At 49.8% G+C, this 24,821-nt stretch overlaps 2 protein-coding genes across 5 annotated transcripts in view; one reads left to right on the top strand and one right to left on the bottom strand.

Moving 5' to 3' along the window:
• Ptpn14 (protein tyrosine phosphatase non-receptor type 14) overlaps positions 1–16,389 on the top strand; it is a 195,716-nt gene extending 179,327 nt beyond the window's left edge. For all 3 annotated transcript variants that reach the window (XM_045153649.1, XM_045153646.1, XM_045153642.1), the window contains exons 18-19: positions 2,572–2,735; positions 9,067–16,389. In XM_045153649.1, the coding sequence (XP_045009584.1) occupies positions 2,572–2,735; positions 9,067–9,195 (293 nt within the window). In that variant the 3' untranslated portion in view covers positions 9,196–16,389. The remainder of the gene's footprint in view (positions 1–2,571; positions 2,736–9,066) is intronic.
• Positions 16,390–22,434: 6,045 nt separating this feature from the next.
• Smyd2 (SET and MYND domain containing 2) overlaps positions 22,435–24,821 on the bottom strand; it is a 55,606-nt gene continuing 53,219 nt past the window's right edge. For both annotated transcript variants that reach the window (XM_045141126.1, XM_045141127.1), the window contains exons 11-12: positions 24,635–24,743; positions 22,435–22,853 (exon numbers count right to left, since the gene is read on the bottom strand). In XM_045141126.1, coding sequence (XP_044997061.1) covers positions 22,773–22,853; positions 24,635–24,743 — 190 coding nt within the window. In that variant the 3' untranslated portion in view covers positions 22,435–22,772. The remainder of the gene's footprint in view (positions 22,854–24,634; positions 24,744–24,821) is intronic.

The raw sequence follows: 24,821 nt of genomic DNA, 5'->3' as shown, positions 1-24,821 counted from the left end.
ATTTCACCTCCCGTATGTCACTGGCGGCTGCCTCCTCCTCCCTTTCCACATGGCCCTCGCTGCCCATGTGTGGAAAAACCTCATTCCTCACCACAGGACAAAAGAGAAACCATTTCATCTGACACGTTTTTCCCTGCTAGTGAACCAGCGCTGACGGCCACGGAGGACATACCGTCCACCTGTTGGACTGTCAAAACCATAATTTTATTCTGGTAGTTTTGGGGGCATGGTGGAAGGAGAAGAACAAAGAGACTAGGTTTTCTTTTCTTTTTTGGTTTTTCGAGGTAGGGTCTCACTCTAGCCCAGGCTGACCTGAAATTCACCATGTTGTCTCAGGCTGGCCTCGAACTTACAGTGATTCTCCTATCTCTGCCTCCCGGGTGCTAGGCATGAGCCATGGTGGCTTGACAGTAGGATTTCAAAAACCTAAAATACCATTTTACCAAGTTCCATCAGAAGGGACCTGAGGCATGCTTAACACTGATTGCTCCATGTTAACATGGAGACCGCCCTTCAGTGGCAGGACAGTAAACACAGGAGAAGACCCAGCAGTGGGCTAGGGATGTGCCCGAGGCCAAATGGCCAACATGTGCAGCTCAGACACCAGGGAGAGAGGTGTCTTTTGCACAGCTCTCCTCCCAACCATACTCCTTTTGTTTCTGTCAGGTAATCCTTTACTAATGGACTTGTTAAAATCTTTTCTAAGGGGCTAAGTATGGAAATCATGTCAGCAGGTTTCCCGTGACTGACTGACAGCTCAATGACAGGTTATGTTTATCAGGTAGTCAGAAGTGTAGCAAGAAAGATATTCTACCTGGAGCCATTTCAGGAATGCCAGTGTAGTTAGTGACAAGTACAAGGCTGCACACTGATCAGTGAGACGGTTTTTAAAGAAACATGAAGCAATTGTGCTTGCAGAACCTTAGAGATGCTGGCTTTCCATGTCTACTGGGTTGTAAGTAACTCAGATGACCTGGCTGTGGTCTGCCTAGGCCACATTGTCTCTCCCTGCAGAAGTTTTCATTGAGTTACTGTGTCACACATTTTGTTGGTCCATTGATGGAGGAAGTCCTTCTGAACATAGTTTCTCAGCATTTTGAACAAAACTCTGACCATGCCATCTTTTGAATGGCCCAACCTTTTATTTTGCTTCTTAGATTTACCTTTAAAAATAAAAGTTATATCTTGTGTGAATCTTTCGTCAGAATGCTCAGTTGCCTGGTAGCTTTTCTCCTCGTGGAAAAGCTAAAAGACCTTCCCACGCACGGCACTCCGCCCCATAACCGCTCTTCTTGGTTTCATTCTCATTCGCTGTTCCTACTGATCGTACCGCTCCTGCGCCCAGCCGCGCAGCTGGTGCCGAGCAATCTGTCATCGTCGTGAGAGTGACGACAGTGTCTCTCTTTGCTAAACAGCTTCCAGTGCTTCCACCGTTAGACAGGGCTATAACATAGTCCCAACACTTCATAATTGGGTTATAGGTGCCTTTAAGTGACTAGAATGGTGCAGTGAGCTTTTTGGTTTTCCTCTTCCACAACTGGAGTGCTAATGTTGCATGTGGATGAGGGTTTCTGTGATACCCAGAGCCTTTAAATCTGCTTCCCCCGCCCCCTACTGCACATTCTCAAGGACTAATTTAGTTCTGGTTTTTGGATTATCTGGGATTAGATGCATAGCCCTTCCCTTTTACATAACAATGGAAACAAGTCATTAGGCCAACTTGCTGTGACATTTGCCCTGCTGGGCCAGTGCTGGAAGTGGTGGGTGCACCTTGACCCCTCTGCCCCTCAGGCATGCTGCTTCTAGAACAGAGCACATCTTGAGTCCATGCTGAAAAGCAGATTCCTCTCTATTTTACATCCGAAAATGAAGTTAAGCCTTGGTTGACATTCACTCTGGTGAGGGGAAGGGGCCAGGGGGCAGATGGCTGCTCTCTCTCCACCAGAAATTGGCTCCGACAGGCGGACGTTTCAAGGGGACTTAGCGGCTGTTCTGATCCCAGTCTGCTAATAGTAGGAATTGCTGTAAGTAATGTCTAGAATCATCTGCTTGGGGGACTTAGGGATTTGCAGAGGGGAAACAATTTAATTTTTAAAAAAGAGCTATTTAATTTAAAGAACAAATTCTCCCATGGACTAATTGACTCCCAGATGGTCCCTTCTAGATCCAGGATGTTACAGCCAAAGAATTAACGTCTTATAAGAATTGTAAATTGATATCATCTTCAAAAAAGAATCACCACTGGCTGGAGAGATGGCTTAGCGGTTAAACGCTTGCCTGTGAAGCCTAAGGACCCCGGTTCGAGGCTCAGTTCCCTAGGTCCCACGTTAGCCAGATGCACAAGGGGGCACACGCATCTGGAGTTCGTTTGCAGAGGCTGGAGGCCCTGGCGTGCCCATTCTCTCTCTCTCCCTCTATCTGTCCTTCTCTCTGTGTCTGTCACTCTCAAATAAATAAATAAAATAAAAATTAAAAAAAAAAAAAAGAATCACCATCCGCCCCGATGCCCCCCACCCTTGTATGCCAAACTGGGTGACACTTGCGTGACAAGACTTGCATTCTGTCCTGCAGCCTACTTGGAGGAGATCCAGTCGGTCCGGCGCCACACCAACAGCATGCTGGAAGGCACCAAGAGCCGGCACCCGCCCATCGTGGTCCACTGCAGCGCGGGGGTGGGAAGGACTGGTGTGGTCATTCTCTCCGAGCTCATGATCTACTGTCTGGAGCATAATGAGGTGAGTGCTCCTCCTCCTCCTCGTGGGCCTCTCTGAGGGCTCCCCTTGGGTGACGAAGCCTTGCCAGGGCCACCTTCCCCAAGCTCGGTTACCTCTCTGCTGACCCGGGGCTCCTAGTTGAAATCCACAACACAAAGAAAGAAGAGCACGCGAGAACGGTCAGGAAATCTGACAGCCCTTCTAGAAGTACAGGCGGGCTCCCTTGGGGGTTACTTCCCATGGTGAGTTGTTTGTCACAGTGTAGTTCAGGTGTGTCTTGTCTTTAGCTTTGTCTCCACCCACGCCCAGAGTGAGCCTGTGTCTGCGTGGGGCGTGGTTCTCACGCGGTGGCATTTGCTCGCGTCCGCCGTGTCAGTGTGTGGCACAACCGAGCAGTGTGGGCATTGCCGCCAGCTGCAGTGCTGTTTGCCCTGGCTGGCCCCAGCTTTGCCCCTGGAGAAGTGGCTGCTGAGCTCGCGCACTAGGCGTGTGGTATTCTAGTTTGGGAGTTACTCTAAGAATGGAACTCCCCCCCCCCCCCAACTCAGAGATGAAAGCGCATTCCTTTGGTCTGTATTTCCAGAAGGCTGTATATGGTTGTAAGTTTTGTTTGACTTTTTCAGGACCTTGCACATTCTGGGAAAGTGCTCTGCCAATGAGCTACATCCTCGACCTCTGTTTTTGTTCTTTTTTTTTTTTAATTAATTAATTTATTTGAAAGAAAGAGGTAGAGAAAAAGACATATAGAGAGTGAACACGTCAGGACCTCTATAGAGCCACTGCAAACCAACTCCAGATGCATGTGCCCCCACACCCTCGTATGCTTATGTGGCAATTGGGGAATCGAACCTGGGCCCTTAGGCCTCCTAAGCAAGTGCCTTTTTCTCTAAGCCATCGCTCCAGCCCATCTTTTTATTCTTTTCTGAGACAGTGTCAGAACCTGTCATGTAATCCCTACCTGAGCTTCCTGGGCCTACACTGTAAGATTAATAAATAGCTTTCATTTTTTTTTCAGTTGATCCTTATTTCTGCCTCATGAAGGAGCCAAACACAGATGAGAAAACTTAGGCCCAGGAACAATTAAGTGGCTTACCTAGCTCTGCATGGCTGACAGCGGTGGTGTAGCAGTAAGTCCTAGTGATGTCCCGTCCTCCCTCCATCTCCACAGAGGCAGAGAGAGAATGGGTGCTCCAGGGCCTCCAGCCACTGCAAATAAACTCCAGACGCACATGCTACCTTGTGCCTCTGGCTTATGTGGGTACTGGGGAATTGAACCTGGGTCCTTTGGCTTTGCAGGCAAGCACCTTAAGCAAGCTGTCTCACCAGTACCTTTCCTGTTATTTTTATGACTACTTTAACATTGAATTTCCTTTTGTTTTTAATTTCTTTTTTTTAATTGACAACTTCCATGATTGTAAATGATATCCCATGGTAATGCCCTCCCTCCCCTCACTTTCCCCTTTGAAACTCCACTCTCCATCATATCCCCTCCCCCTCTCAGTCAGTCTCTATTTTATTTTAATGTCATGATCGTTTCTTCCTGCTATGATGGTCTTATGTAGGTAGTGTCAGGCACTGTGAGGTCCTGGATATCCAGGCCATTTTGTGTCTGGGGAGACCATGTTGTAAGGAGTCCTACCCTTCCTTTGGCTCTTACATTCTTTCTGCCACCTCTTCCGCAATAGACCCTGAGCCTTGGAAGGTGTGACAGAGATATTTCAGTGCCGAGCACTCCTCTGTCACTTCTTCTCAGCACCATCGTACCTCCTAAGTCATCCCAAGGTCATTGCCATCTGAGAAGAGAAGGTTCTCTAACCAAAAGTAAGAGTAGCATTAATATATGGGTATGAACATTGAGAGAAGTGCTTAGTGGGCAGTTCGGTGAGCATAGTATATACTTTAGCCAGATACCAGCAGACGTTACACCCCTAGGGTTCATGAATACCCTTGTTGTAGGTTTTCAGTATCAGGGAATGCTAAATTTCTTCTTTTCTGGTTTTTGTTTTCTTTTGCTTACTGTGGATTTCTTTTTTTGTTTGTTTTGATTTATTTGTCCATTTCATTATTGTTATTGTTGTTTTTTAGATAAGGTTTCCCTGTGTAGCCTAAGCTGGTCTTAAGCTCATGATCCTCCTGCCTCATGAGTGCTGGGATTGCAAGTGTGTACCACTACGCCGGGCCACATTGGCTTTTTGTTTGCTTTCCTATGCCTTGTCACTACTGGAAGTGTCTAGAAATTTCTACTAAGTGGTACCTCTGCCAAGTCCCAGTGCTCCTAGGCTGGCAAGGTGGAATAAGATGAAGCAGGATCCATGTCCCAGGTCTTGAGCATGTTGGAACTTATGCTGACTGTGCAGTGGGCTCCGGCGAAGGCTACTGACCTCACTAGAAGCATCTTCCTTCACTGTTATCCCCAGCCTTCTCCAGTGTCTTTTCCCTCTCTCTGTTCCATCTGCACCCCTTCCTCTGCCACCTTGTTGGGCATGAAAGCTTTGAGCTCTTTCGGAACCCACTAAGGGTTGAGGGTCCCTCCATGAGATAGTGACAGGAGGTCCATTGCCCACCACGCTGTTGGTGCAGTATGACATAGGCTGTGTGTGTCAGGGCCAGCGTGTGTGGAGTGAGGAACTCTGCCAGCAGGTCCTCCCATGGGCTCAGTGAATCTCAGAGTGGTTAACTTCCCCATGGCATGTGCAAACATAGTAGTCTCCCAGTGCCCAGCTGCATGCCAGAACATTCTTTGCTGGTATGTGGTCAGTCCTAAAAGAACTCCCGTCCCTATTGATACGCAAAGAGAGCAAGATGACTCATGCATTTCATTTCCTTTCCCTCAGCACAAATATAGCCAGCTCTATCTGTCCGCTTTCCCATAATTGCTATTGGTAGATGGTCGGGGAAAATTTGTTCTGATGATATTTCAAGCCTGGGTATTCAGATTGTGCCCCTGCTTCAGGAAAAGAGTGGATATGTTTAGTTTGTTCAGTAAACAAAGAGTTTTTTAAATAACTTATTTTTTATTTATTTGAGAGAGAGAGAGAGGAGGGAGGGAGGGAATGTATTCAACAGGGCATCTAGCCACTGCAAAAGAACTCCAGATGCATGCAACACATTGTGCATCTGGCTTCACATGGGTACTGGGGACTTCAACGTGGGTCCTTAGGCTTTACGGGCAAACACCTTAACCACTGAGCCATCTCTCCAGCTCTTAACGAGGATTTTTGACAATTAGGTATGAAACCATGTGTTCCATTTTTCTCCTATTCACACTTAACCCGCCTTTTCTGACAGGTGGAATTAGCATGTTGTCAGTCTGTCACTTTTTTGTGTGGCTTTTCTGTGTCCTGGACTTTTTCCTTTTAGTCTCATTCTCAATAGAAAAGTTGAGCGTAAACTGTGAAGGAAGATGCTTCTAGTGAGGTCGGGAGCTGTGAGGATAAAGCTGGCGGCTGTCGCGACTCTCCCAGCGTGCTCCGGGGTGCCTGCCGGGGTCCGCAGTGTCCGTGGCAATGCCTGCCTGCCCCGCGCGCGCAAGCCAGGAAGTGCTTGTGTCCTGGAGAGCAGCTCCCGCCCCAGCTCGAGCTAACAAGGGCCGTGCTCTCGGCAGCCGTGGAGATCACGGTTCCACTGTAACTTCTCTCCCTCATGGGGTGAGGGCACGAGATGCCCTTCAGCAGGAGTGAGCAGGTGCCCACTGTCTTGGCTTGACCTGGGCTGAAGGCCATTAACAGCAGAGCCTGTGGCCCTAAGACAAGGGGCATCTTCTTTGCTTAGTCCCCAAACTTAGCCATATCAGGAAATCCAGTGTCTCGTGGGCCAGATCTTCCAGGCCACTGGGATGGGGGTGGTGCGGGTGCTGCAGGAAGAGGTGGGATAGAGCAGCAGGTAGAGAAGGCGGCAGCAGCAGGAGTAGAGATGGAGGTGATAAGATGCCAATAAGAGAAATCGCTTACTTAAACTGGGCATGATGGCACACACCTGTAAACCTAGGAGGTTGAGGCGGGAGGATCACCATGAAGTTAAGGCTAGCCTGGACTACAGAGCGAGTTTCCCCAGCTGCATAATGGTACCTTGTTTCAAGCAAAAAAGAAGAGAAATAGCTAACTTCCTACATTTACTAAGAAACGTCACTGTCCCAAGAGCCTTGCAGGACCAACTCAAGTGGCCTTCACCATGACGGTGCGAGGCCACAGCGCCGATGCCACAGAGGGAGGTGGAGTCCCAGGTGAGGAAGTCCCCACCGCACAGGCAGTCAGGTGCAGGGCTGGGGTTCAGCGGACAGAGCGCGGCCTTAGAAATACGTGGGCCCTGCCTCTGTCCTGGCCCACAGGGCTGGGGAGAGAAGGCGTGCTGGTGTCTTCCATTCAGAGCGTCCTCAGGTTGCAGGTCGTGACTGCTCACCATGGAGGGTAACAGGGAGAGCCCTTCTCACTTGTTATCATCCAAAGCTTATAATCCTGATCCTAACCTAAGCAATTTTTTTTTGGACCAATAATTGGAGGATCCACGTACCTTTGTTTGGCTTCTTACTACCCAGGAACTTGGTTTTCCCTCCGGCTGGGTTTTAGAAGAATGACTGAATGCTGAGCGTGGCCCTGCCGGAGCATAGCCAGGGCGGGGTTGTTTTCAAGGTTTGAAGGTCACAGGAAGGCATGCATCTGAGTTCCTGTTCTGTGGTCTTAATGCCTGCCTCCTGGGAGCCACGTGTCCTGGGCTGAGTTTCTGGAGCAGCGGTTACATGGCCAAGGCACCATGCAGGCCCAGCCTGTCCTGGAGGATGGACATAGTAGGGTTCAGGAGACTCTAGGGGCAGCTGAAGTTTATCCAAGCACCAAGCACCCAGGATATTAACTTCCTTCCATCCAAGGGAACTCTTTTATCTAGGAATTCACACACAGGCAGTCTTGCTTAATACTCAAGCTGTGTTTAATTAAATCCCTTCACTGCAAAACCCGCTAGGGCTCAGACTGTCTCGAAACATTTTAAAGGCTTGCACTTGAGCATCTCCTCCTGCAGGGGTCGCCACTTACGTGTCTTGCTGTCAACTACAGCCTTCCTGGGAAGTAGGGCGAAGCCAAGTGAGCACATCGCATGGACAGCATGAACTAACACGAGTTGTCCCTAATTAGCACTAAGCGCTTCATGCCCATCCCATTCATTGTTTTCTCCTGCCAGGAAGATGCTCTTAGTCACCCTGTGGTACTGGTGAGCGTGTGTGCCTAACCTGGGCAAGACCGCAGTGTTTGAGGAAAGCAAGTTTATTTTTCTTTTTCTTTTATTAACTTTACAAAGTGTGAGGTTTTCTTATGACTTCGTGCTTACTTAGTTTTGGTTCGTTCTCCTCCTCTCTGTGTATCATTTCCCCTCCACTGTCATACGGCTCCCGGCCTTGCCACCCACCCCCACCTCCCTTCAAGCCTTTCTTCCCCATCACAGGCTCCTTTCTAGTGTCCTGGCCTCTAACCCACACTTGATCCCAACTAAATGCAGATGTTTAACTATTAGAAGCTAGGATCTCCATATGAAAGGGAATAAGCAATGTTGATCTTCCTGAGCCTGGATTACCTAACTTAATAAAATATATTCATGCGAGTTTCATATTTCTTCATTGCTGAAAATTTTCATTGTGTAAATGCACCCCATTTTCCTTGTCAGCTCACCTGCTGATGGACACCTAGGCTGATTGCATTTTGTCGATGTTAGCAGAGCGACAGTGAACATTGACATGCAGTGTCTCTTTGGTAGAATGTGTCATCCTTTGAGTGTATACCCCGGAGTGAAATTACTTGGTCATGTAATTCTGCTTTTTTTATTTGAGATGCCTCCACGCTGATTTCTGTAGTGGCTGCACCAGTTTACACTTGTGCCGATAATGAAGAAAGGTTCCCAAGAAAATTATGTTCTTTATGTGACAGATGAAGAAGTGAGACCCACGTTGCCTTAAGTCCCCTCACTAGGTGTGATGGAATTACTTGGTAGCAGTTGGCTCCAGCCGACTTGCCTGTCGTTAAAATACCACACCAGTGGCCCCTGGGGGCTGGGCTCCCCAGTTGCTGTTACAGTTTGAGGGCTTAAACCTCCATTTGTTGGTAGGCATGGGAGGTGGGTGAAGGCTTTGGTGGAGAGAGTGAGGAGGTGAGCACCCTATCTCAGCACATGCACCCTGCTTCTTGCCTTGGCGAAGGTGGAAGTGCCCACGATGCCAAGGGGGAGGTGGCGAGGAGGTGAGTGTGTGACTGAGCAGTCCTCCCTGTCTCTTGCCTCACAGAAGGTGGAAGTGCCCACGATGCCAAGGGGGACGTGGTGAGGAGGTGAGTGTGTGACTGAGCAGTTCTCCCTGTCTCTTGCCTCACAGAAGGTGGAAGTGCCCACGATGCTGAGGCTCCTCAGGGAGCAGAGGATGTTTATGATCCAGACCATCACGCAGTACAAGTTTGTCTACCAAGTCCTCCTCCAGTTCCTCCAGAGCTCCAGACTCATCTAATCTCCCGGATCCAGCTCCATCATGCAGGTGGCAGCGTCGTCACCCACGGACAACGTCTGCTCCCCAGCGGGGGCGGATGGCTGACAGCGGACAGGAGCCAGAGTTCCAAGCATTATGTATTATTTTATATGAGATAATTTATTTTTTTTCCTCTTTGGAATAACTTTTGTGAATATTATAATGCAGTTTTCACAATAATACAGTTCTTTTTGTTTGAACCACATGTTGACTGATCTGCAAGTTAAGCCATCAGTAGGAAGGTTGTCTGTGAGACGTTGTGGGGATAGAGAGAACGCAGAAGGGCCATCTCTAGTGAAGTTGCAGCCAGCCTGGTCATGCACCCTGAAACTCATCAGCTTGTGAGTTTCTAGTCAAAAATGGCAAGAAAAAGAATTCATCTTGAAATATAAGGAACAGAGCTGAAGCCCTTTCCTTGAAGGAGAAAATGCTCTTCTCCGACATCGTGGCTTCATGAGCCTTGCTGCGTAGTCGCTTTCCTCTCCCCTTTGTCTGCCCTCACTCTCGGTGATTTCTCCTGCTCCCCTCTCCTGGAGCCCTTGTTAGAGCTGCCGGCCGTGGTGGCACCTTTAGGTCTGTGCCGGTCTCTGCTACGTCTTCCTGTGTTTCTCCCAGACCCCAGGCTGCTGGCGGTGAGGCCCTGGTGCAGCCCTCTCTCTGTCCAGCTCTGCTGCTTGCCCGGTGAAGGTAGAATAACCGGGGTGGAAAGGGAATGATGGAGGAGGGCGATAACAGTTCTGTGGAGATGTGTGGAATGTAATGTCATGGATGGGGACCTGTAGACGAGGCTTCTGCCCACCAGTGAGTCATTAGAAAGGTTATAAAGGCGTCACTGGGCCCTGGCCCTGGCCACTGTGTGTCCCCGCTGTGCTGTTTATCCGCAGGCTTTGGCTGCCGACAGCAGAGTTGACCACTTAGGGCCTCTTGTTTTGTTTTCTGGCCTCAAACTTGATATGTAGCCAAGGAGGACCTTGAACTTTCGCTCCTTCACTTCCCAAGTGCTGGGCTTATAGGTGAGTGTGTCTGCCACCCCTGCCACGCTGGCCACTGTCCTCTTGATGAACAAAGGCAGAAAATGCCTTTTGCGGATCCCCCACCCACCACCGTTTTCCTTCTTTTCTCTACATAACTAACTCACCCACTGCTCAGTTACTTGTAAACTAGCCTCACTTTGAAGCTAAGTTTCCTATATCTAGTTTTCCTGAGTAGGAATTTTAATTTAGAAAAATTTTTTATTTTACCTATTTGTGTATGAGAAACAAAGATTGAGAGACAGAGAGAGAGAATGTGATGAATAAGTGAATATGCACACACCAGGGCCTCCTGTCACTACAAACGAGCTCCAGATGCATGCGCCACTTTGTGTATCTGGCTTTGCATGTGTCTTGGGAAATTGAGCCTGGGCTGGGAGGCTTTGCAAGCAAGCGCCTTTAACCACTGAGCCATCCCCAAGCCCCCGAGGGTAACTTCTCGATTGTGGTTTTGTTGAACTGACCATGCAGGCCGTCCAAGTCTTTACTGCTGTGTGTATGTTGATTTTTCTCTAAGCTGAGACAACAGAGTGGCATCGTACCAACCAGAAGGAGAGTGCCTGGGTGACTTCTTCTCCCCTCATGCTGGCTCCTAGGTGCCCGTGGAAGCGGGTTCTCCGGAGGCCCCTGTGGGAGATGGTCAGCCTGCTTCCTCTCTGGCAGTGCTGGTGCGGGGGGGGGGGGGTCATGCGAGGACTGCATAAGTGGACTCTGTCCCACGATGGAGAGCTCCCCTCCCCCGCCAGGGTCTGAAACTGCAACTGAGCTTTGTCGTAGGTTCGGACCCGGCTTCTTCTGAGGAGCCGAGAATCTCATCACTGGGGGAGGCAGAGCGGCCTTCCTTTTCCCGGAGGCTTTTGTCTTCGGGACATTTGAGTCGTTGGTTCTGTCTACGGGTCTACCGTGTGATGAAGGACGTCAGCGCTTGCCTTTTGTCTCTATGTCTCTGTGTGGGAGAATGTCTGCTGTGGGCACCAATACATCTGAGGTCTTTTTGAGTTCATCTCTCACAGGCCTCCTTTTATGCATGCACTGTTCCTACCTATGCCAGCAAAATCGTCATACATCCACGCACAAGGTGGAAGTAGGTTTAATATCCAACTTCCTAGCCAATGTTTGTATTGAAGCCCCGAGGAAAACATTTCTAAGCCGCCCCCCCCCCCCCCCGCCAGCATTTCATTTTAAACACCACTGCTTTTGGTTCCTGAGCATGTTTCATATCACTTTCCCATCTCCAAAGCTGCCCACGACCTCCTAGTAAACTGTCAGCAGCCATTCAAAGTCCTTCCAGTGGCATCTGCATAGTAATTGCCCAGAGATGCTTTATCCCCGGGAAGCGCGCCAAGGAATAAACCTTGAAGCACAGTGTATTAAATTAGTTATCTAGTTAGAGCCTTTGGAGCAGCTTCCTGACCATGGATCAAGTCTGAAGCTGGAGCCGTCACGACGTATTGCCACAGTTTGGATATGAAGTGGGAGAAAATTAAAAGTGGAGGAAAGAAAAGATCCTATGCCACTGCAAAGCAGTTGGCCATTTCTTGGCCCGGGTTCGAAGTATTCCCGTTGTAATGCCTTCTTCCATTGTGCTCATTTGCATATGGGGCCCTAAAGCTTGGTCCTTGCTCTCTGTGGCCTGAGTCCTGGCTGCTGAATATGAGCTCTTCGCTCTGGCGGTAGGACAGGTCGGGTGCGGTTACTGGCAAGGCCAAGGTGTGCCCCACTGAGCTGTTTGGTCTCTGAGGAGATCCCGCTTTGGAGCAGGACCCCCGGCGCGTGCACAGGTGGTCCTCACAGCTGCGCCTGGGCATCCCCTGGATAGAAAGTAGAGGAGGCCTTGAGACAGGGCTGTCAAACCTTGATTGATTTATAAGAGTGAAGACAAATGAGTCCCTGTCCTCATCTGGAAGGGAGCCACATGATCAGGGAAGGTGAGCTGTCGCGCATAGAATATGTATTGAGTGATGAGCTTTCAATTTAATCAGCTAGCGCCGAGAGAATTTAGTGTCCTCTGTGGTTATGGATTGAGAAAGAGAATTATGCTTTGGGTACAAATCTGTCATCGTTTTCCTGAGTCTCAGACTATCTCTGGCCTCCTCAGCCGGCCTGGACAGGGGGTGTAGTAGACTTCTAGGGGGTCCTATGGGGCTAAACCACCACCTCCTGTACAGCCTTTCTCCTACCTGGCTTGTTTTCCCTTCAGTTAATAAACTCCACTGTATAGAGGAGGTCAGCATTTCTTAAGCAGCTAAGCACTTTTCTAACTTAATATAAATTAGTCCATGCTGAATTTCTAGTCATTGAGGATGTCGTTTATGAATACAGAAGCCTATATAACCGACTGATGCCCTCAATCTGTTTCTTCCCCTTGCAGTATAGATCCCAACATGGTGTGTCTTTTCTCCAAGTAAGGGCTAGTGGGTACAAGTGGGCAGCGGGCAACTGGTTCCTTGTGACCCTGGCTTGCCCTGCTAGGCGAGTGGCCATCTCGCGGCACAGGTCACAGTGCACCATTCATGGGGCTAGGCTGGGCTGGCAGTGGACATACTGCTGGGGGATTTTCAGTTGTCCCTTCTTGATGGGGTAGCTTGTTGGTCCACGCCAGCTGACCTCAGCCCAGGCATTCTCTGTGGATCCCAAAGTTGTCCTCGGCTAACATGCTGAGTGTGCCCTCTTCCCGCTTCCCCTTCCAGACTGACGGGGAAAGCAAGGTCAGTTACTGATTTCCATTTGTCGATGATGAGCCGATCACTTGAGGGGGGGTGGGCAAGAAAGCGGAGCCGTTCTGGAGTAAACTCTCGGAGCACAGTTGCCCAGACCGTGTTGCTGCTGGTTTACTCTTCATCTCTCCTCAGTGCCAGGAGTGGCTCCGCTGGGCTCCTCAGCACAAGACATCCCCTGACATGGCAAGTCATGGCTGTGGCTCTTCAGGGGCCCTTTGGTGCCCCCCACGGTTGTTCTGTTGTCTCCTGCGGTTTTCATCTAGTGGCTTCCGGTGAGGTGAGGAGGCGTGGTCTTCCGTGGGAGCTGAGCATTCTCCAGCGGCCTGCATGTTGGCAGGTGACCACGGACTTGCTGGCTCTGTAGGATGGCATGCATCTCAGTGGATCTCTGTAGGATGGCATGAATCTTGGTGGATCTCTGAGCAAGGCAGCAGAGTGCTTTTGTCTTCACCTAAGCCCCTAAGTCCTCGAGGGGCAAAACATCGTAAGTCAGTTGGTGCATCTGTTGGAAGTGGCCGCAGTGTGCTTGGCAGAGTGTGAGGGTGTGCCCAAAGACAGCAGCTTCGGTGTGTCCGGTCAGTGCCCGTGCTGCCCCCGCCCTCTCAGCTTTTGCATTCTCATTGTAAACTTGGGTAGGTGAGTGTTTTTATCTAGCGGACTACTTTACTCATCTTTCTCAGCTTAACATAGTGCATTTTATTTCTGAAGAATTCCCTATTAATCTGAGGACCAGCCCTGGGAGCTCACGGACCAGAGAAGCTAGTGCTGCTTGGTGCCATAAAGGAGTAGCGGTGGGTCAGCCTCTGCTGCTCAATTTTGTTCAGGCTCCCCATTTTAAAAATAAATTGAGGAGCCAGATGTAGTGGTGCATGCCTTTTCATTGTAGCACTTGGGAGGCTGAGGTAGAAGGATCGCTGTGAGTTTACAGCCAGCCTGAGACTACGAAGTGAATTCTAGGCCAGCCTGGGCTGGAGTGAGACCCGATCTTGAAAAACCAAAAACCAGTCAATGTCAATCAACTGAGGGACACTTAGTTACCAGGCAGGAGGGCCTGGAGCTCATGGCGGGCTGAAGGGGACAAGCGATCCTTGGAAAGTGACTCTTCCGTGCACTCTGCCAGCAGGAGCAGTCTTCCCGAAAAGTCCCAAAGCTTGTCCAAAGCAGAGCTGTGCACGGGGGAATGGAGGGGACCATAGACCAGTCTGGAGGTTTCCTCTGATTCGCAGTATTTTGAACCTTGCAGTGTATCTCATATTCCCTGCCTCCCTTTCTGGGATGTTGGAATTAGAAACCAGTGGAGGACATCTTGGGAAAGAAGTTTCTTGCAGTGTTGGGATCTAGCTCTTCCTGGTTCCTGAGGGAGAGAGGGAGAGAGAGAGAGAGAGAGAGGTGCTTGGGATGGACCCCAGGGCCTTGTGCGTGCAAGCCAGTGCTCCAGCACGGAGCTAATCCCCGGGTCCTTGGGCTGCACTCTGAACGGCCCCTCTTAGCACAGGCAGCACTTGGTGACTGCTTGGCGTGTGTGCCTGTAGCAGCCTCGCCCTGCTATGCACACCCCCCCCCAGCCCGAGAGCAGAGGGCTCTGCCCTGTGCCCACCCTTAGCTGTTCTTGCTGGTGCACCCTCGGTGCAATCTTGTACATTCTGCGCGCAAAAACTGGGAGGGAGGAAGTAGATGCCTGTTGTGTTAGAAGCGCAGATGGGACCATTTTGTGATGCCATCATCTTCCACATAGGGCTTTGCTGATCTTGGGTCAACTCTGGAGCGTGCTTTCCCCCAAGATTACTACTTACACCTCTACTGAATATGCACACAGGAATTCTAATTTTTATTTCCCAAAGACAGAAGTTTCTGCCACTCAGTACCAGGGAAGAGAAAGCTTGATCTCAGTCCCCTGGGAACGGTGGTTGCAGTGGCTCTTGTTCTCACTGAGGGCACCCGCTGTGACGCGGAGGGGCAGCATTTGCTGCGGTGGCATGCACAGTCCGGCCCGTCCTGGCTTCTGGCTGGACTGTGTTCCTTTTAGCAGAGCTGCTCTGCAGACTGGCCTCCGGGGAAGGCAGGCACATCTCTGGGCTGCCCAGGCACCCCAGAAGTGAGCTATAAGAAGTTATCTAGAATAAGCTATTCATCTAACGCCTATGTTAGCCAGTCTTTTTTCCCCAACCTCTTCTTTCAGGGAAACTAATGCCACCTCATGCGACAAAAAGTCTAGAGGAGAACACAGGCGCTGGAGCGGGACCTGCCAGTGCCTTAGGGCGGAACCTTTTGCTGACATCTCAGGAATGCTCCTTTAGGTTAGCCATGTGACTCAGGGCACAGGCGTCTGGTGTTCTTGGCATTTCTCACAGGCCTCCCTCGGCTGCAGCTAGCTAATAAATACCTTCATCACTGAACTGAAAACTGTCCTCAGGAACCCTTTTATTTCAAGTTGAACACTGTAAAGTTTTATTGCAAGTCCCTTTGAAGTTTCTTGCCACTGTTGGGATCCTCAATGTTTTTAAGCTTGTCCCTTTCAGTCCCAGGTTGCCCTTCATTAGAGATGGTTTTCTGTGTGTGCCCTTCGTTCAGGTCAGCCAGTGCGCTTGGAGACACTCTTGAGTGGGGCTTGCCGCTGCAGACGACTGTTAGTGTTAGCCTGTGTGGTGCGTGTCCGTCAGCTAACGGGCGAGTCTGGTTTGTCTCACTGGACTGTTGTTATTTCAGTATTTTGATGCTTTCTTTGTTCTGTCTTTTGTAACATGTTGTGAATTTTGGTATTCTTTAAAATAATTGACATTTAACAGATTTTATTTTGAAAGTGTACAGACAAGTCCCCAGCTGAGAAGCCAGTTTGCTTAGGGTTCTTGGGGGAGTCCCCGGACACCTACAGACTTCCAACATGACTGTAAATACTGGCAGCATCAGGTCTGGGGGGCTTTTGTGGGCTAGTCTGTAAGAAATGCATTCCACGCTGGGCCTCGGACCCCGAGAACACGCTGTCCGCAGCTGCTCGGCGAGATGGAAGCCGACTCTCTTTCCTGCTCCGCTGCAGTTGTGGTCTGGGAAGAGGGGCTGTGATTCGAGGACAGGAGTGACACCAGCAGTCATGCCAACTGCACTGCGCTCCCTGTCAAGTTAATGCTATGAGAAGCCTTAGAGAAGCTATGCATGCTCCTCGAGATGCCGCTGCGCGTCAGCAAATACGCGTGTGCTTGCCAGTTTCTCCCACAGCTCCGAGGCGTAGGCAGCTGACTTTGACAGTATTTTTGCACTGTTTCTTACCTGTTTTTATAAAGTCTTATTTAGGTAATGGTTCTCACTGCCCTTGTCGTTGCTGTAAAATGTTTCATACGTGCCTTTACAAATGTGAGATCTTTGTTCTAACCTGTTTTTGTAAAAGATAATCTATTGATTCCACATGCAATAAACCTTTTTTTCAGAGAGTCTGCTCTCCTGTGCTACATGTTTGCATTAGTTGAACCTACTTACATTCCCGGTCTTAACCTCAAAGAAAAAAAAGAAAGAAAGAAAGAAAAAGAAGGAAGGAAGAAAACAGAGTTCTTAACATACAATTTAGAGCTCATACTGTGACCACTGGGAAACCTCTTTGTCTCTAAATAATTTTTGAAAGGTAGAGAGAGTTCACCACACTAAAATAGAAATATACATTAACACACTGTGCATTAAAATGACCAAACAGAAAAGGGGAAAGTGGGCATGTAACTCAGTTGGTAGAGCAGTTGCTTAGCTTGCATGAAGCTCGGTTAAATCCCAGCATGGCAAATAAACCAGGCGGCGATACATGCCTGAAATCCAAGCGCTCAGGAGCTGCGGCAGGAGGACCCGAAGTACAAGGTCGTTCTAAGCTAATGGGTGATTTGGATGCCAACCCGGGCAACGTGGGGCCCTAACAAAAAATAAAAATATTTCAAGGCCGCCCTGAGAATACATAGTGAATTCCAGGTGAGCATGGGCTACAGCGAGACCCTACACCTTGAAAGCCAAAAAATAAAAATATTGAGCTAGGTATGGTGGCACATGCCTTTAACCCCAGCACCGAGGAGGCTGAGATAGGAGGATTGCCGTGAGTTTAAGGCCAGCCTGGAGCCAAAGAGTGAGTTCTACATCATCCTGTGCTAGAGATGCTGCCTGGGGGAAAAAGAATAAAAAAATAAAAATAAAATATAAAAAAATGTAAAAACTACAATGAACAAAAAGCAGGAACATGCGTCCTTGTCATGACTTTAAAAACATTTATATTCCTTAGCTGTAGAAGGTTTAAGACATAGGACCTGAGAAGGATGTGTTGGGTTTACATGAATTAAACCCCTTTTGAGGAAAACCTTAGCCATACTGAGGAACTCGCCACATTTGTGGATGTGAACTCTATCGAGGGCGTAGGCTGTGGAGTATCACTGGCTGCAAGGCAAGTCCACCCACCAGTCCCAGAGTGTGTGGGGGGGGAGGTAAAGGACAAACCCCCAAAATTCCAAAGTTATTTTGGAGGGTTAGACATGGAGAACTGTTAGAAAATTTCTAGAGAACGCAGAAAGATTTCCAAGTTTTGCAGTGCAGTAATAATTGCGTATTTTTGTGCTTTTTAAAAATTGTGTATTATTTATTTGCAAGCAGAGAGAGAGAGAGATGGGCATACCAGGACTTCCTGCCACTACTAGTAAACTTCAGATGCATGTGCCATGTTGCGCATCTGGCTTTATGTGGGTGCTAAGGAATCAAACCCAGGCTGTTGGTTCTCTTGCAAGCAAGTGCCTTTAACCACTGAGCCATTTCTCCAGCCTTGTGAGTATTTGGGTTGTGTGTGTATGTGTGTGTGTACATGTGTGTGAGATCCATGTGCCCCTCATGCATACTTTGGAGGCTAGAGAGAATGCCAGGTGTTTTCCTTCATGGATCATTCTTCCACATTGTTTCCTGGAGAAAAGTCTCTCACTGAACTACAGCTGCCATTTCAGTCAGTGTGGCTGTTCTGTGAGCCTCAGACTTCCCTCAGTGTCCGCTCTCCGCAGAATGGGTCACAGACCTGCACAGTCATGCGCAGCTTTGTATGAGGACGCTGGGGACGGGCCTGACCCTCAGGCCTCCGTGGTTACACAGCAAGTGCGCTTACAGCTGAGCTGCCTCCCCAGCCCTGAATGAGTCTTTTTGCTGGCCCCACGATGGATGGATGGATGAAATGGCTGAGGACAGTCCACCGAGGTCTCTGGGAATCATAGCAGCATGGTTTCAAACCAGCAGAAGGAAATGAATTGTTCAACAAGTAGCACACAAATCGCTAGCTAGTCCAAAAATAATTATGTGTGCAAGAGGATACCTTATTATGAAACAATTTCAGATAGGCTGAAGATACAATTTAAAGAGCTGTATTCATTTAACTATAAAGATACGTTTCTTTCATAAGTATCATGAAAAATAGACAAGCAGGGTTAAGGTAATTTCAATAATAATGAAGACCTAATATTCCATTGAGCTCATAAGTTATGCAAGATATGGACAGAGAGCAAAACAGGCAATGGCCACTGTGGTATTCCAGAAAGATTTCTGGTCTTGGTTTCTGATTCCTGGCACACAGCTCAGAAAACCTATGGAATTTCTTGAGCAGTGAATGCCTCGTGGGGTGGGCTGGAGGCGGGAGGCACAAGGTGGGGGGAGAGAGGCTAGGCAAGCCTTGAGGGGAAGTGATAGGGTTCCTTGTTCCAGGTAAACATTACCCCTGCTTCACCTCACCCCCACCCATCCTTCTTTTGCTCCAATGAAGCAACCCTTGGCAGAGCCCCAGGGAGCTCCAGGGTGGGAACTCATCTCTCGAAGACTGAACTCTCACTAGGAGCTTGCAACACTCAGCTCTACACCCCAGTTTGTGGTAGTGAGATTAATTGCAATTTGTCTGTTTAATGGATTCTCCAGAAGAGGTTCAGTGGAGGGGGGCTCGGAAGCAGGGCAGAGGAGGGTGTGTGGAGACTGCCAATTAAAAATGTTTTTAAGGGCTTGAGAGATGACTTAGTGGTTAAGGCGTTTGCCTGCAAAGCCTAAGGACCCAGGTTCAACTCCCCAAGATCCATGTAAGCCAGATACACAAGGTGGTGCATGTATCTGGAGTTCGTTTGCAATGGCTGGAGGTCCTGGAGCACCCATTCTCTACTTCTCTGCCTCCCTTTCGCAAGTAAGTAGAAAAGAAAGAAAGAAGAAAGTAAGAAAGAAATAGACTAGAGAATTAAAAAAAAAAAAAACCAAACAAATCTTTTTTAAAAAGAGGAAAAAGCAGCCCTAAAGAATAGGATCTAGAGAGCAGCTGACTGACGAGCAGCTTTGGGGCTGTGGAGGGCGCCCCCTAACGCCAGAGATCAACAGCTCCTGTGCTCAACACTCTTCCACACCTTCCTCATCTGCCTCTCTGTGACCTTCACGAGGAATAGCTAGGTAGTAAGTCCAGTGATGGCCTGGAGCATGGGAGCCTCTGTAGCTAATTATCAACCCAATCACAGATGGAATTGTGCCCTGACAGAAAATGGGGCAATGTCCCAGTGACTGGTGTCTAAAGACAGGGTCTCCGGAGAACCAGCAAGTCCCAGGATGCAGAGCTGGTGCCCGTGGAGTGGAGGAGTCAGAAACCCACACACAATGGTGTCAGAAAGGTATAGAAAACACCTCACCACTATCAGTGCTCAGAAACGGCTTATGAATATTTGTCAAAGTGCCCAACCTTACTAAGAAATGCACGTAAACCATTGCACACATCAGACTGATGAAACCCTTTCAATGGTGATCAAGTGTTACGAGGGAAACCAGTAAGTTTTATTCCCGAAGGGAAACATTCATACTTAGTCAAAACTGTTCTAAAAATGTTGTATTTCATCCTGAAATTACATTTCTGGGATCCATCCCCCAACACGCGCTCACACATCAGCAGAGTTCGACGTTTAAGAGGAGCCACTGAGCCACAGGTCGCGAGAATGCCAAACTGGGGGGAACCCCTGCGTGCGCACACAGAATTTAGAGGAATAGACCTGCGCAGCCCGCCTCTGAAAGGAATGGGAAGTCTAGAGCTGCAGAGGCAGACTAGAGAGCTGCGGCAGGACCAGCCTGCCTTTGTCTTTCTTGGGGGGTTTGCGCAGAAGCCTTCTACGGGCACGGGACAAAGGGACCTTACAAGGCACTGCTGGTGGTGACTTCACCTCCAGCATGCAGTGGGTGAGGAAAAAGGACCGATGCATTGTCTTTCACTTCTGTTCACATTAACTGAATTTACTGATTCAACCTTTTATAAAACCGGTGAAGATGTTTGCCTTCAGTCAAGCTTAGCCACAGAATACATAGAAATAGAGCAGTTTTTGTGCATGTGATGTGCGTGCATGTTCATATGTGTCCCCACACACATCTCTGTGTGTGTGTGGTGGCCAGAAATCAACGTCAGGTTTCTTCGCAATTGCTCTCTCCGGCTTATGGAGGGAGGCAGGGTCTTAACCCAGAACTTAGATTGGCCAGTCTAGCCATCCAGCCTGCTCTGGGGACACGCTCATCTCCACCTCCCAAGAACTGGGACTAGTGTGCGCTACCATGCCCAGCATTTCTGTGTGTGATGGGCTCTGAACTCAGGCACTCATGCTTCGTGGGGAGTGCTTTACCCACTGAGGCTGGCCCATAACTGAGCATTCTTGGAACACGAGGCTCCCAGCCCCACGGGGAGGACCGAGCCGTACTCTCCTACGTGAACTGAAGAGGCAGACATTGCTCTGAATGCAGGAGATGGACACGTGGTGTTAGGCTCTACTGGACAGAATGCGTTCTACCCACACAGCCCCACTGTGTGCGGTCACCTGAGATGCCTGCACATGCCCGAGGGAAGGGGGAATGCCAGAGCAGCTGCTGCTCACGCTGCGCTCACTGTTCGTGGCCATGACGGAGCTGGAAGGAAGGTCAAGCTACCAGCTCTTATTTCCTAATGAGGAAGGTCCTCTTTATGGTGCATAAGACACTTGGCTAAGAAATACCCCTGCTGTTGAGGGAAGCTTTCCCCCTGGGGAGATGTGGACACACACCTTCACCCAACATAGGGCTCAGACGGCAGACCAAAGTACAAGTACACCAACACCAACTCAGTGAACCAGTGAGTTTATCGGGAGGTCACTTACAGAGCATATAGGGATATGGACCCCCAAAGCAGATACTTTTGTTCTTTATTTGAGATAGAAAAATAGGGAGAGAGAGAATGGGCGCAGCAGGGCCTCCAACCATTGTAAATGAACTGTGTCCCCTTTTGCATCTGGCTTACGTGAGTCCTGGGGAATTAAACCTGGGTCCTTTGGCTTTGCAGGTAAGTGCCTTAGCCACTAAGCCATCTCTCCGGCCCCAAAGCAGACACTGTGATGGAGACTCCTGTGTCAACATTACTCCTTGGATGCTCCTCCCTCAGCCTCGAGAAGAGGGCTTCCTCACAGAGCATCGGGACTGGAGCAGCCGCACCACGGAGAAGTCCCCTTCCAGCCTGGATGACAACTTCCCTGTGGCCACTTCTGGATGCTCCTTGTCCCTGTCCAAGAGTGTAAGACCCCAAAGCAGCACTTTGGGGGGCTCACTACAGCAGGATCACCTCCGCGGATGTTTGTCTCCCTCAACCTGTGGTGGAGGGGGGTGGGGTTCAGGGCTTACTTACAGAGCTTGGAGACTCCACGGAAACAGCCCTGTGGAGCTCGCTGTCTCAGGATTACCCCCACAGATGCTCTGCCCTCAAGTCTTGGGGTGAGCGCTTCCTTACAAAGCACGGAGACACCATCTCACTGGAGTATACTCCACGTCCCCGCCTCGGGTCACGGGACCTTGTGCATTTCTGTATGCAGCTGGCGTGGGGAACGGCCGCCTAGATCTCAGGTGGGGGTCTGATGACCCTCCCCTCTCCTCTGGGGAGCTGACCAGCTGCTTTTGATGAAGCTGACATTAGTTGTTGGCACCTGTCAATGGGAGGAAATTTGCCATACAGCACTGCCCCTGGGCTCGTGCGGGCCCTTCCGGGCAGGGGCTGCTAACACACTGATGGTTGCTGCATTGCCTGCGAGCTAGATTCCCGCTGGCTGTGGGGTAGAGATCAGCGTTTGCTCACAAGGTGGGGTTGATAAGGAAAGAAACATTTCTTCTCAAGCTTACCCTAGTCTCTACAAAAAAGCAAAGTACCACACAGACCACTGATGGAATAGGAAGGTGCTCTCAGACAGAGCATGCGCATGGGAAAACGCGGCAGCCAGAAGAAAGGAAGAAGTCCAGGCGCCCAGGTCACCTGACTTCACCAGCCACTGCGCTTTTCTCCTCGAACCTTCCCCCTTTTACCTGTAGTCATGGTCACCAAGCTGTGAATGTGGCTGCAGGACGAAGCTGTCTGACCCTTTCCTGGGGGACAGCAGGGCTCCCGGAATGGAGACCACGCTCCACAACCAGGAACCAGGTGAACCCCCCCACAGACTGAAGAAAACACAGGCTTCAAGTCATGATCTCATTTTATTCTTCTATCATCCAGCTTTATTCACAACATTCCAATGTGCATGAAGGGAAAAAATAATTGCATTTTAAGAACCCCATCTGCCCAAAGTATATTATTATTCATGAAACCATGCCATTACCTCTGACAAAAAGGGAAGCATCTGAAATGAGTATTAAGGTTAAAGATTAATGCCAACCTCGAAGCAGGGCATGTGTGAGGCTCTGGGACAAGAGGTGTTTTCATTCTGAATGTGCAGAAATGCCAGAGTGGTGTGTCCACTTGAAACTTTCCAATCCCTCTGGCATACTGGATGAAATCGGGACATGTTGCATGGTGTCAGTGGCCTTCAATTTCCTGTCTGATCTCAGAGATGTACGGATGATCCTTGCCGTGAGCTACTTCCATGATGGCAACGGCCTAGGGAAGAGACACAGGCGGGTGAGCCCGACACTCGCCTGCCCCGCGGCTGGCCGGGCAGACCCCGAGCTGGCTGTGTACCCGCTGAGGCTCGGCGGGTAAGCCTGCTCTCGCAGTCTGGCTTCCAGCTAACAAAGAGTCATGGCTATCTGCTAACCAACCAGCAACCCTTTCCCCATTGCTGCGTAAAACATTCTGTCTTCAAAAACACTTAGGATAAATGACTCAGAGCAGTTCACTTTGTGGCATTCTTTTGCCCTGTTATTCTAGATGTTTCTAGACCTGTGGACAGTTTCCAAGTTATGACTGGATGGGCTACTGTTCCCTCTTCACTTCAAAGAGATGACAGACAACAGAAAATTTCATGTTTAACTTGTACTTCGACCTCGCTGGGCCCTGAGCCTTCTATCTGGGATGTAGGCTTGACCCCATGTTTCCAAATAATCTACTGGAAAGCTTTAGACAATGTGGAGGGCTAGTCCTCCAGGTCTCATTATTACGGATTTTGTGTGTGTGTGTGTGAGAATGCGTGTGTGTGCAGATACTTGTGCCTGTTGCACACAAGTGGAGGCTAAAGGACATCAAGTGGCTTCCTCTATCATTTCCCCACTTATTTTCCTTGAGATAGAGTCTCTCACTGAACCTGGAGCTGCCGCTGTTTTCTGTCAGGATGAAGGACCCGTGGGCCGCAATCACTCTCCGGTCTCCACAGGACGAGGGTTACTGGCAGCAGAGCCACGGCCACCTGTTTGGGTGGATGCTGGGAAATCAACTCTGGACCAATCAGACCCTCATGCTTGTGTGGCAAGTGCTTCTGCCCACTGAGTCATCTCCCCGGGCCCTGGCTGCAGTATTTATAAACAGACTCTTTACAGGAGTAAATCAACAGCCTGACTCTGAGGGTACACTCACTACTAAGTCCACGTAAAAACAAGAAGAGTCTAGCAGGGCGTGGTGGCGCACGCCTTTAAACCCCAACACTCAGGAGGCAAAGGTAGGAGCATCGCCGTGAGTTCGAGGCCACCCTGAGATGACATAGTGAATTCCAGGTCAGCCTGGGCTACAGTGAGACCCCCACCTCAAAATAAACAAAAAACAAGGCAAAAACTAAAAAAGAAGAGTACCATACACAAGGGCAACATTGAGCTCCTGGAAGGTGCCAGCAAATGTGGGTGGCAAATGCTGTGGGGTGAGGGTGAGGGTTCTGTTCCGCGCCCTGCAGATGTTTTAGTTTCAAGAGAAGCCAAAGCTTCCGACTCAGGAAGACCCCTACTGGAGTAACGCCCACCAGTCTACTTCCTGTCTGGAAAGCCTGTCTTGTTATTGTGAGCGGGGTCCAGGTGTCACGGGTAACGGGTGATGGTGGTGATGGTTAAATTCATTTCAGAGACTGCCCCACGCCATCCTAACTCCAAGCAACTCTCTAGACCCAAGCTCTTGATTTCAGAGCAGGCATCAGAATGTCCTTCCCAGGGGGCAAATGGAGAATCCTGCTCCCGGGTCCCCCAGCCTCCTGCCTCTGTGGCTTCACAGGGGAGGGGTGGTGCCTCTCCTCCCTGGCCCCTCGTGGTGTGCACCCTTTCCTCATGGGAGGGCCTGGCCTACACGAAGTACGTACAGGCTCAGCTCCTTCCCCCAAGCCCCATGGGTTGAAAGTATCTCCACAAGCCATGGGCCGAGGGTGGTCCAGAGCTGGTCACCCTGTGCTCCTGCAGCCACTGGCTTCCCTGAGGACAAGGGCATGTGCTAAGCGGACCTCGCTGCCCTGACCCAAGACACACCTTCTTCAGGGCCTTCTCCCCGGCAGCTCTGTTCTCCAGGCCCATGTACAGTCTTCCCAGCTTCAGCCACATGGAGGCCACGTTGAGGGAGTACACTGGATAGTGCTTACTGGAAGAGGAGACAACAGGCCAGTCAGAGGCTGCCCAGTGGCCCCAGGGCCTTTCAAGTCTTGGTCAGTGTGGGATG

The sequence above is a fragment of the Jaculus jaculus genome, chromosome 1, assembly GCF_020740685.1.
Source record: "Jaculus jaculus isolate mJacJac1 chromosome 1, mJacJac1.mat.Y.cur, whole genome shotgun sequence".
Taxonomy (NCBI): Eukaryota; Metazoa; Chordata; class Mammalia; order Rodentia; family Dipodidae; genus Jaculus; species Jaculus jaculus.
This window is presented reverse-complemented; position numbering and strand designations above follow the sequence as displayed.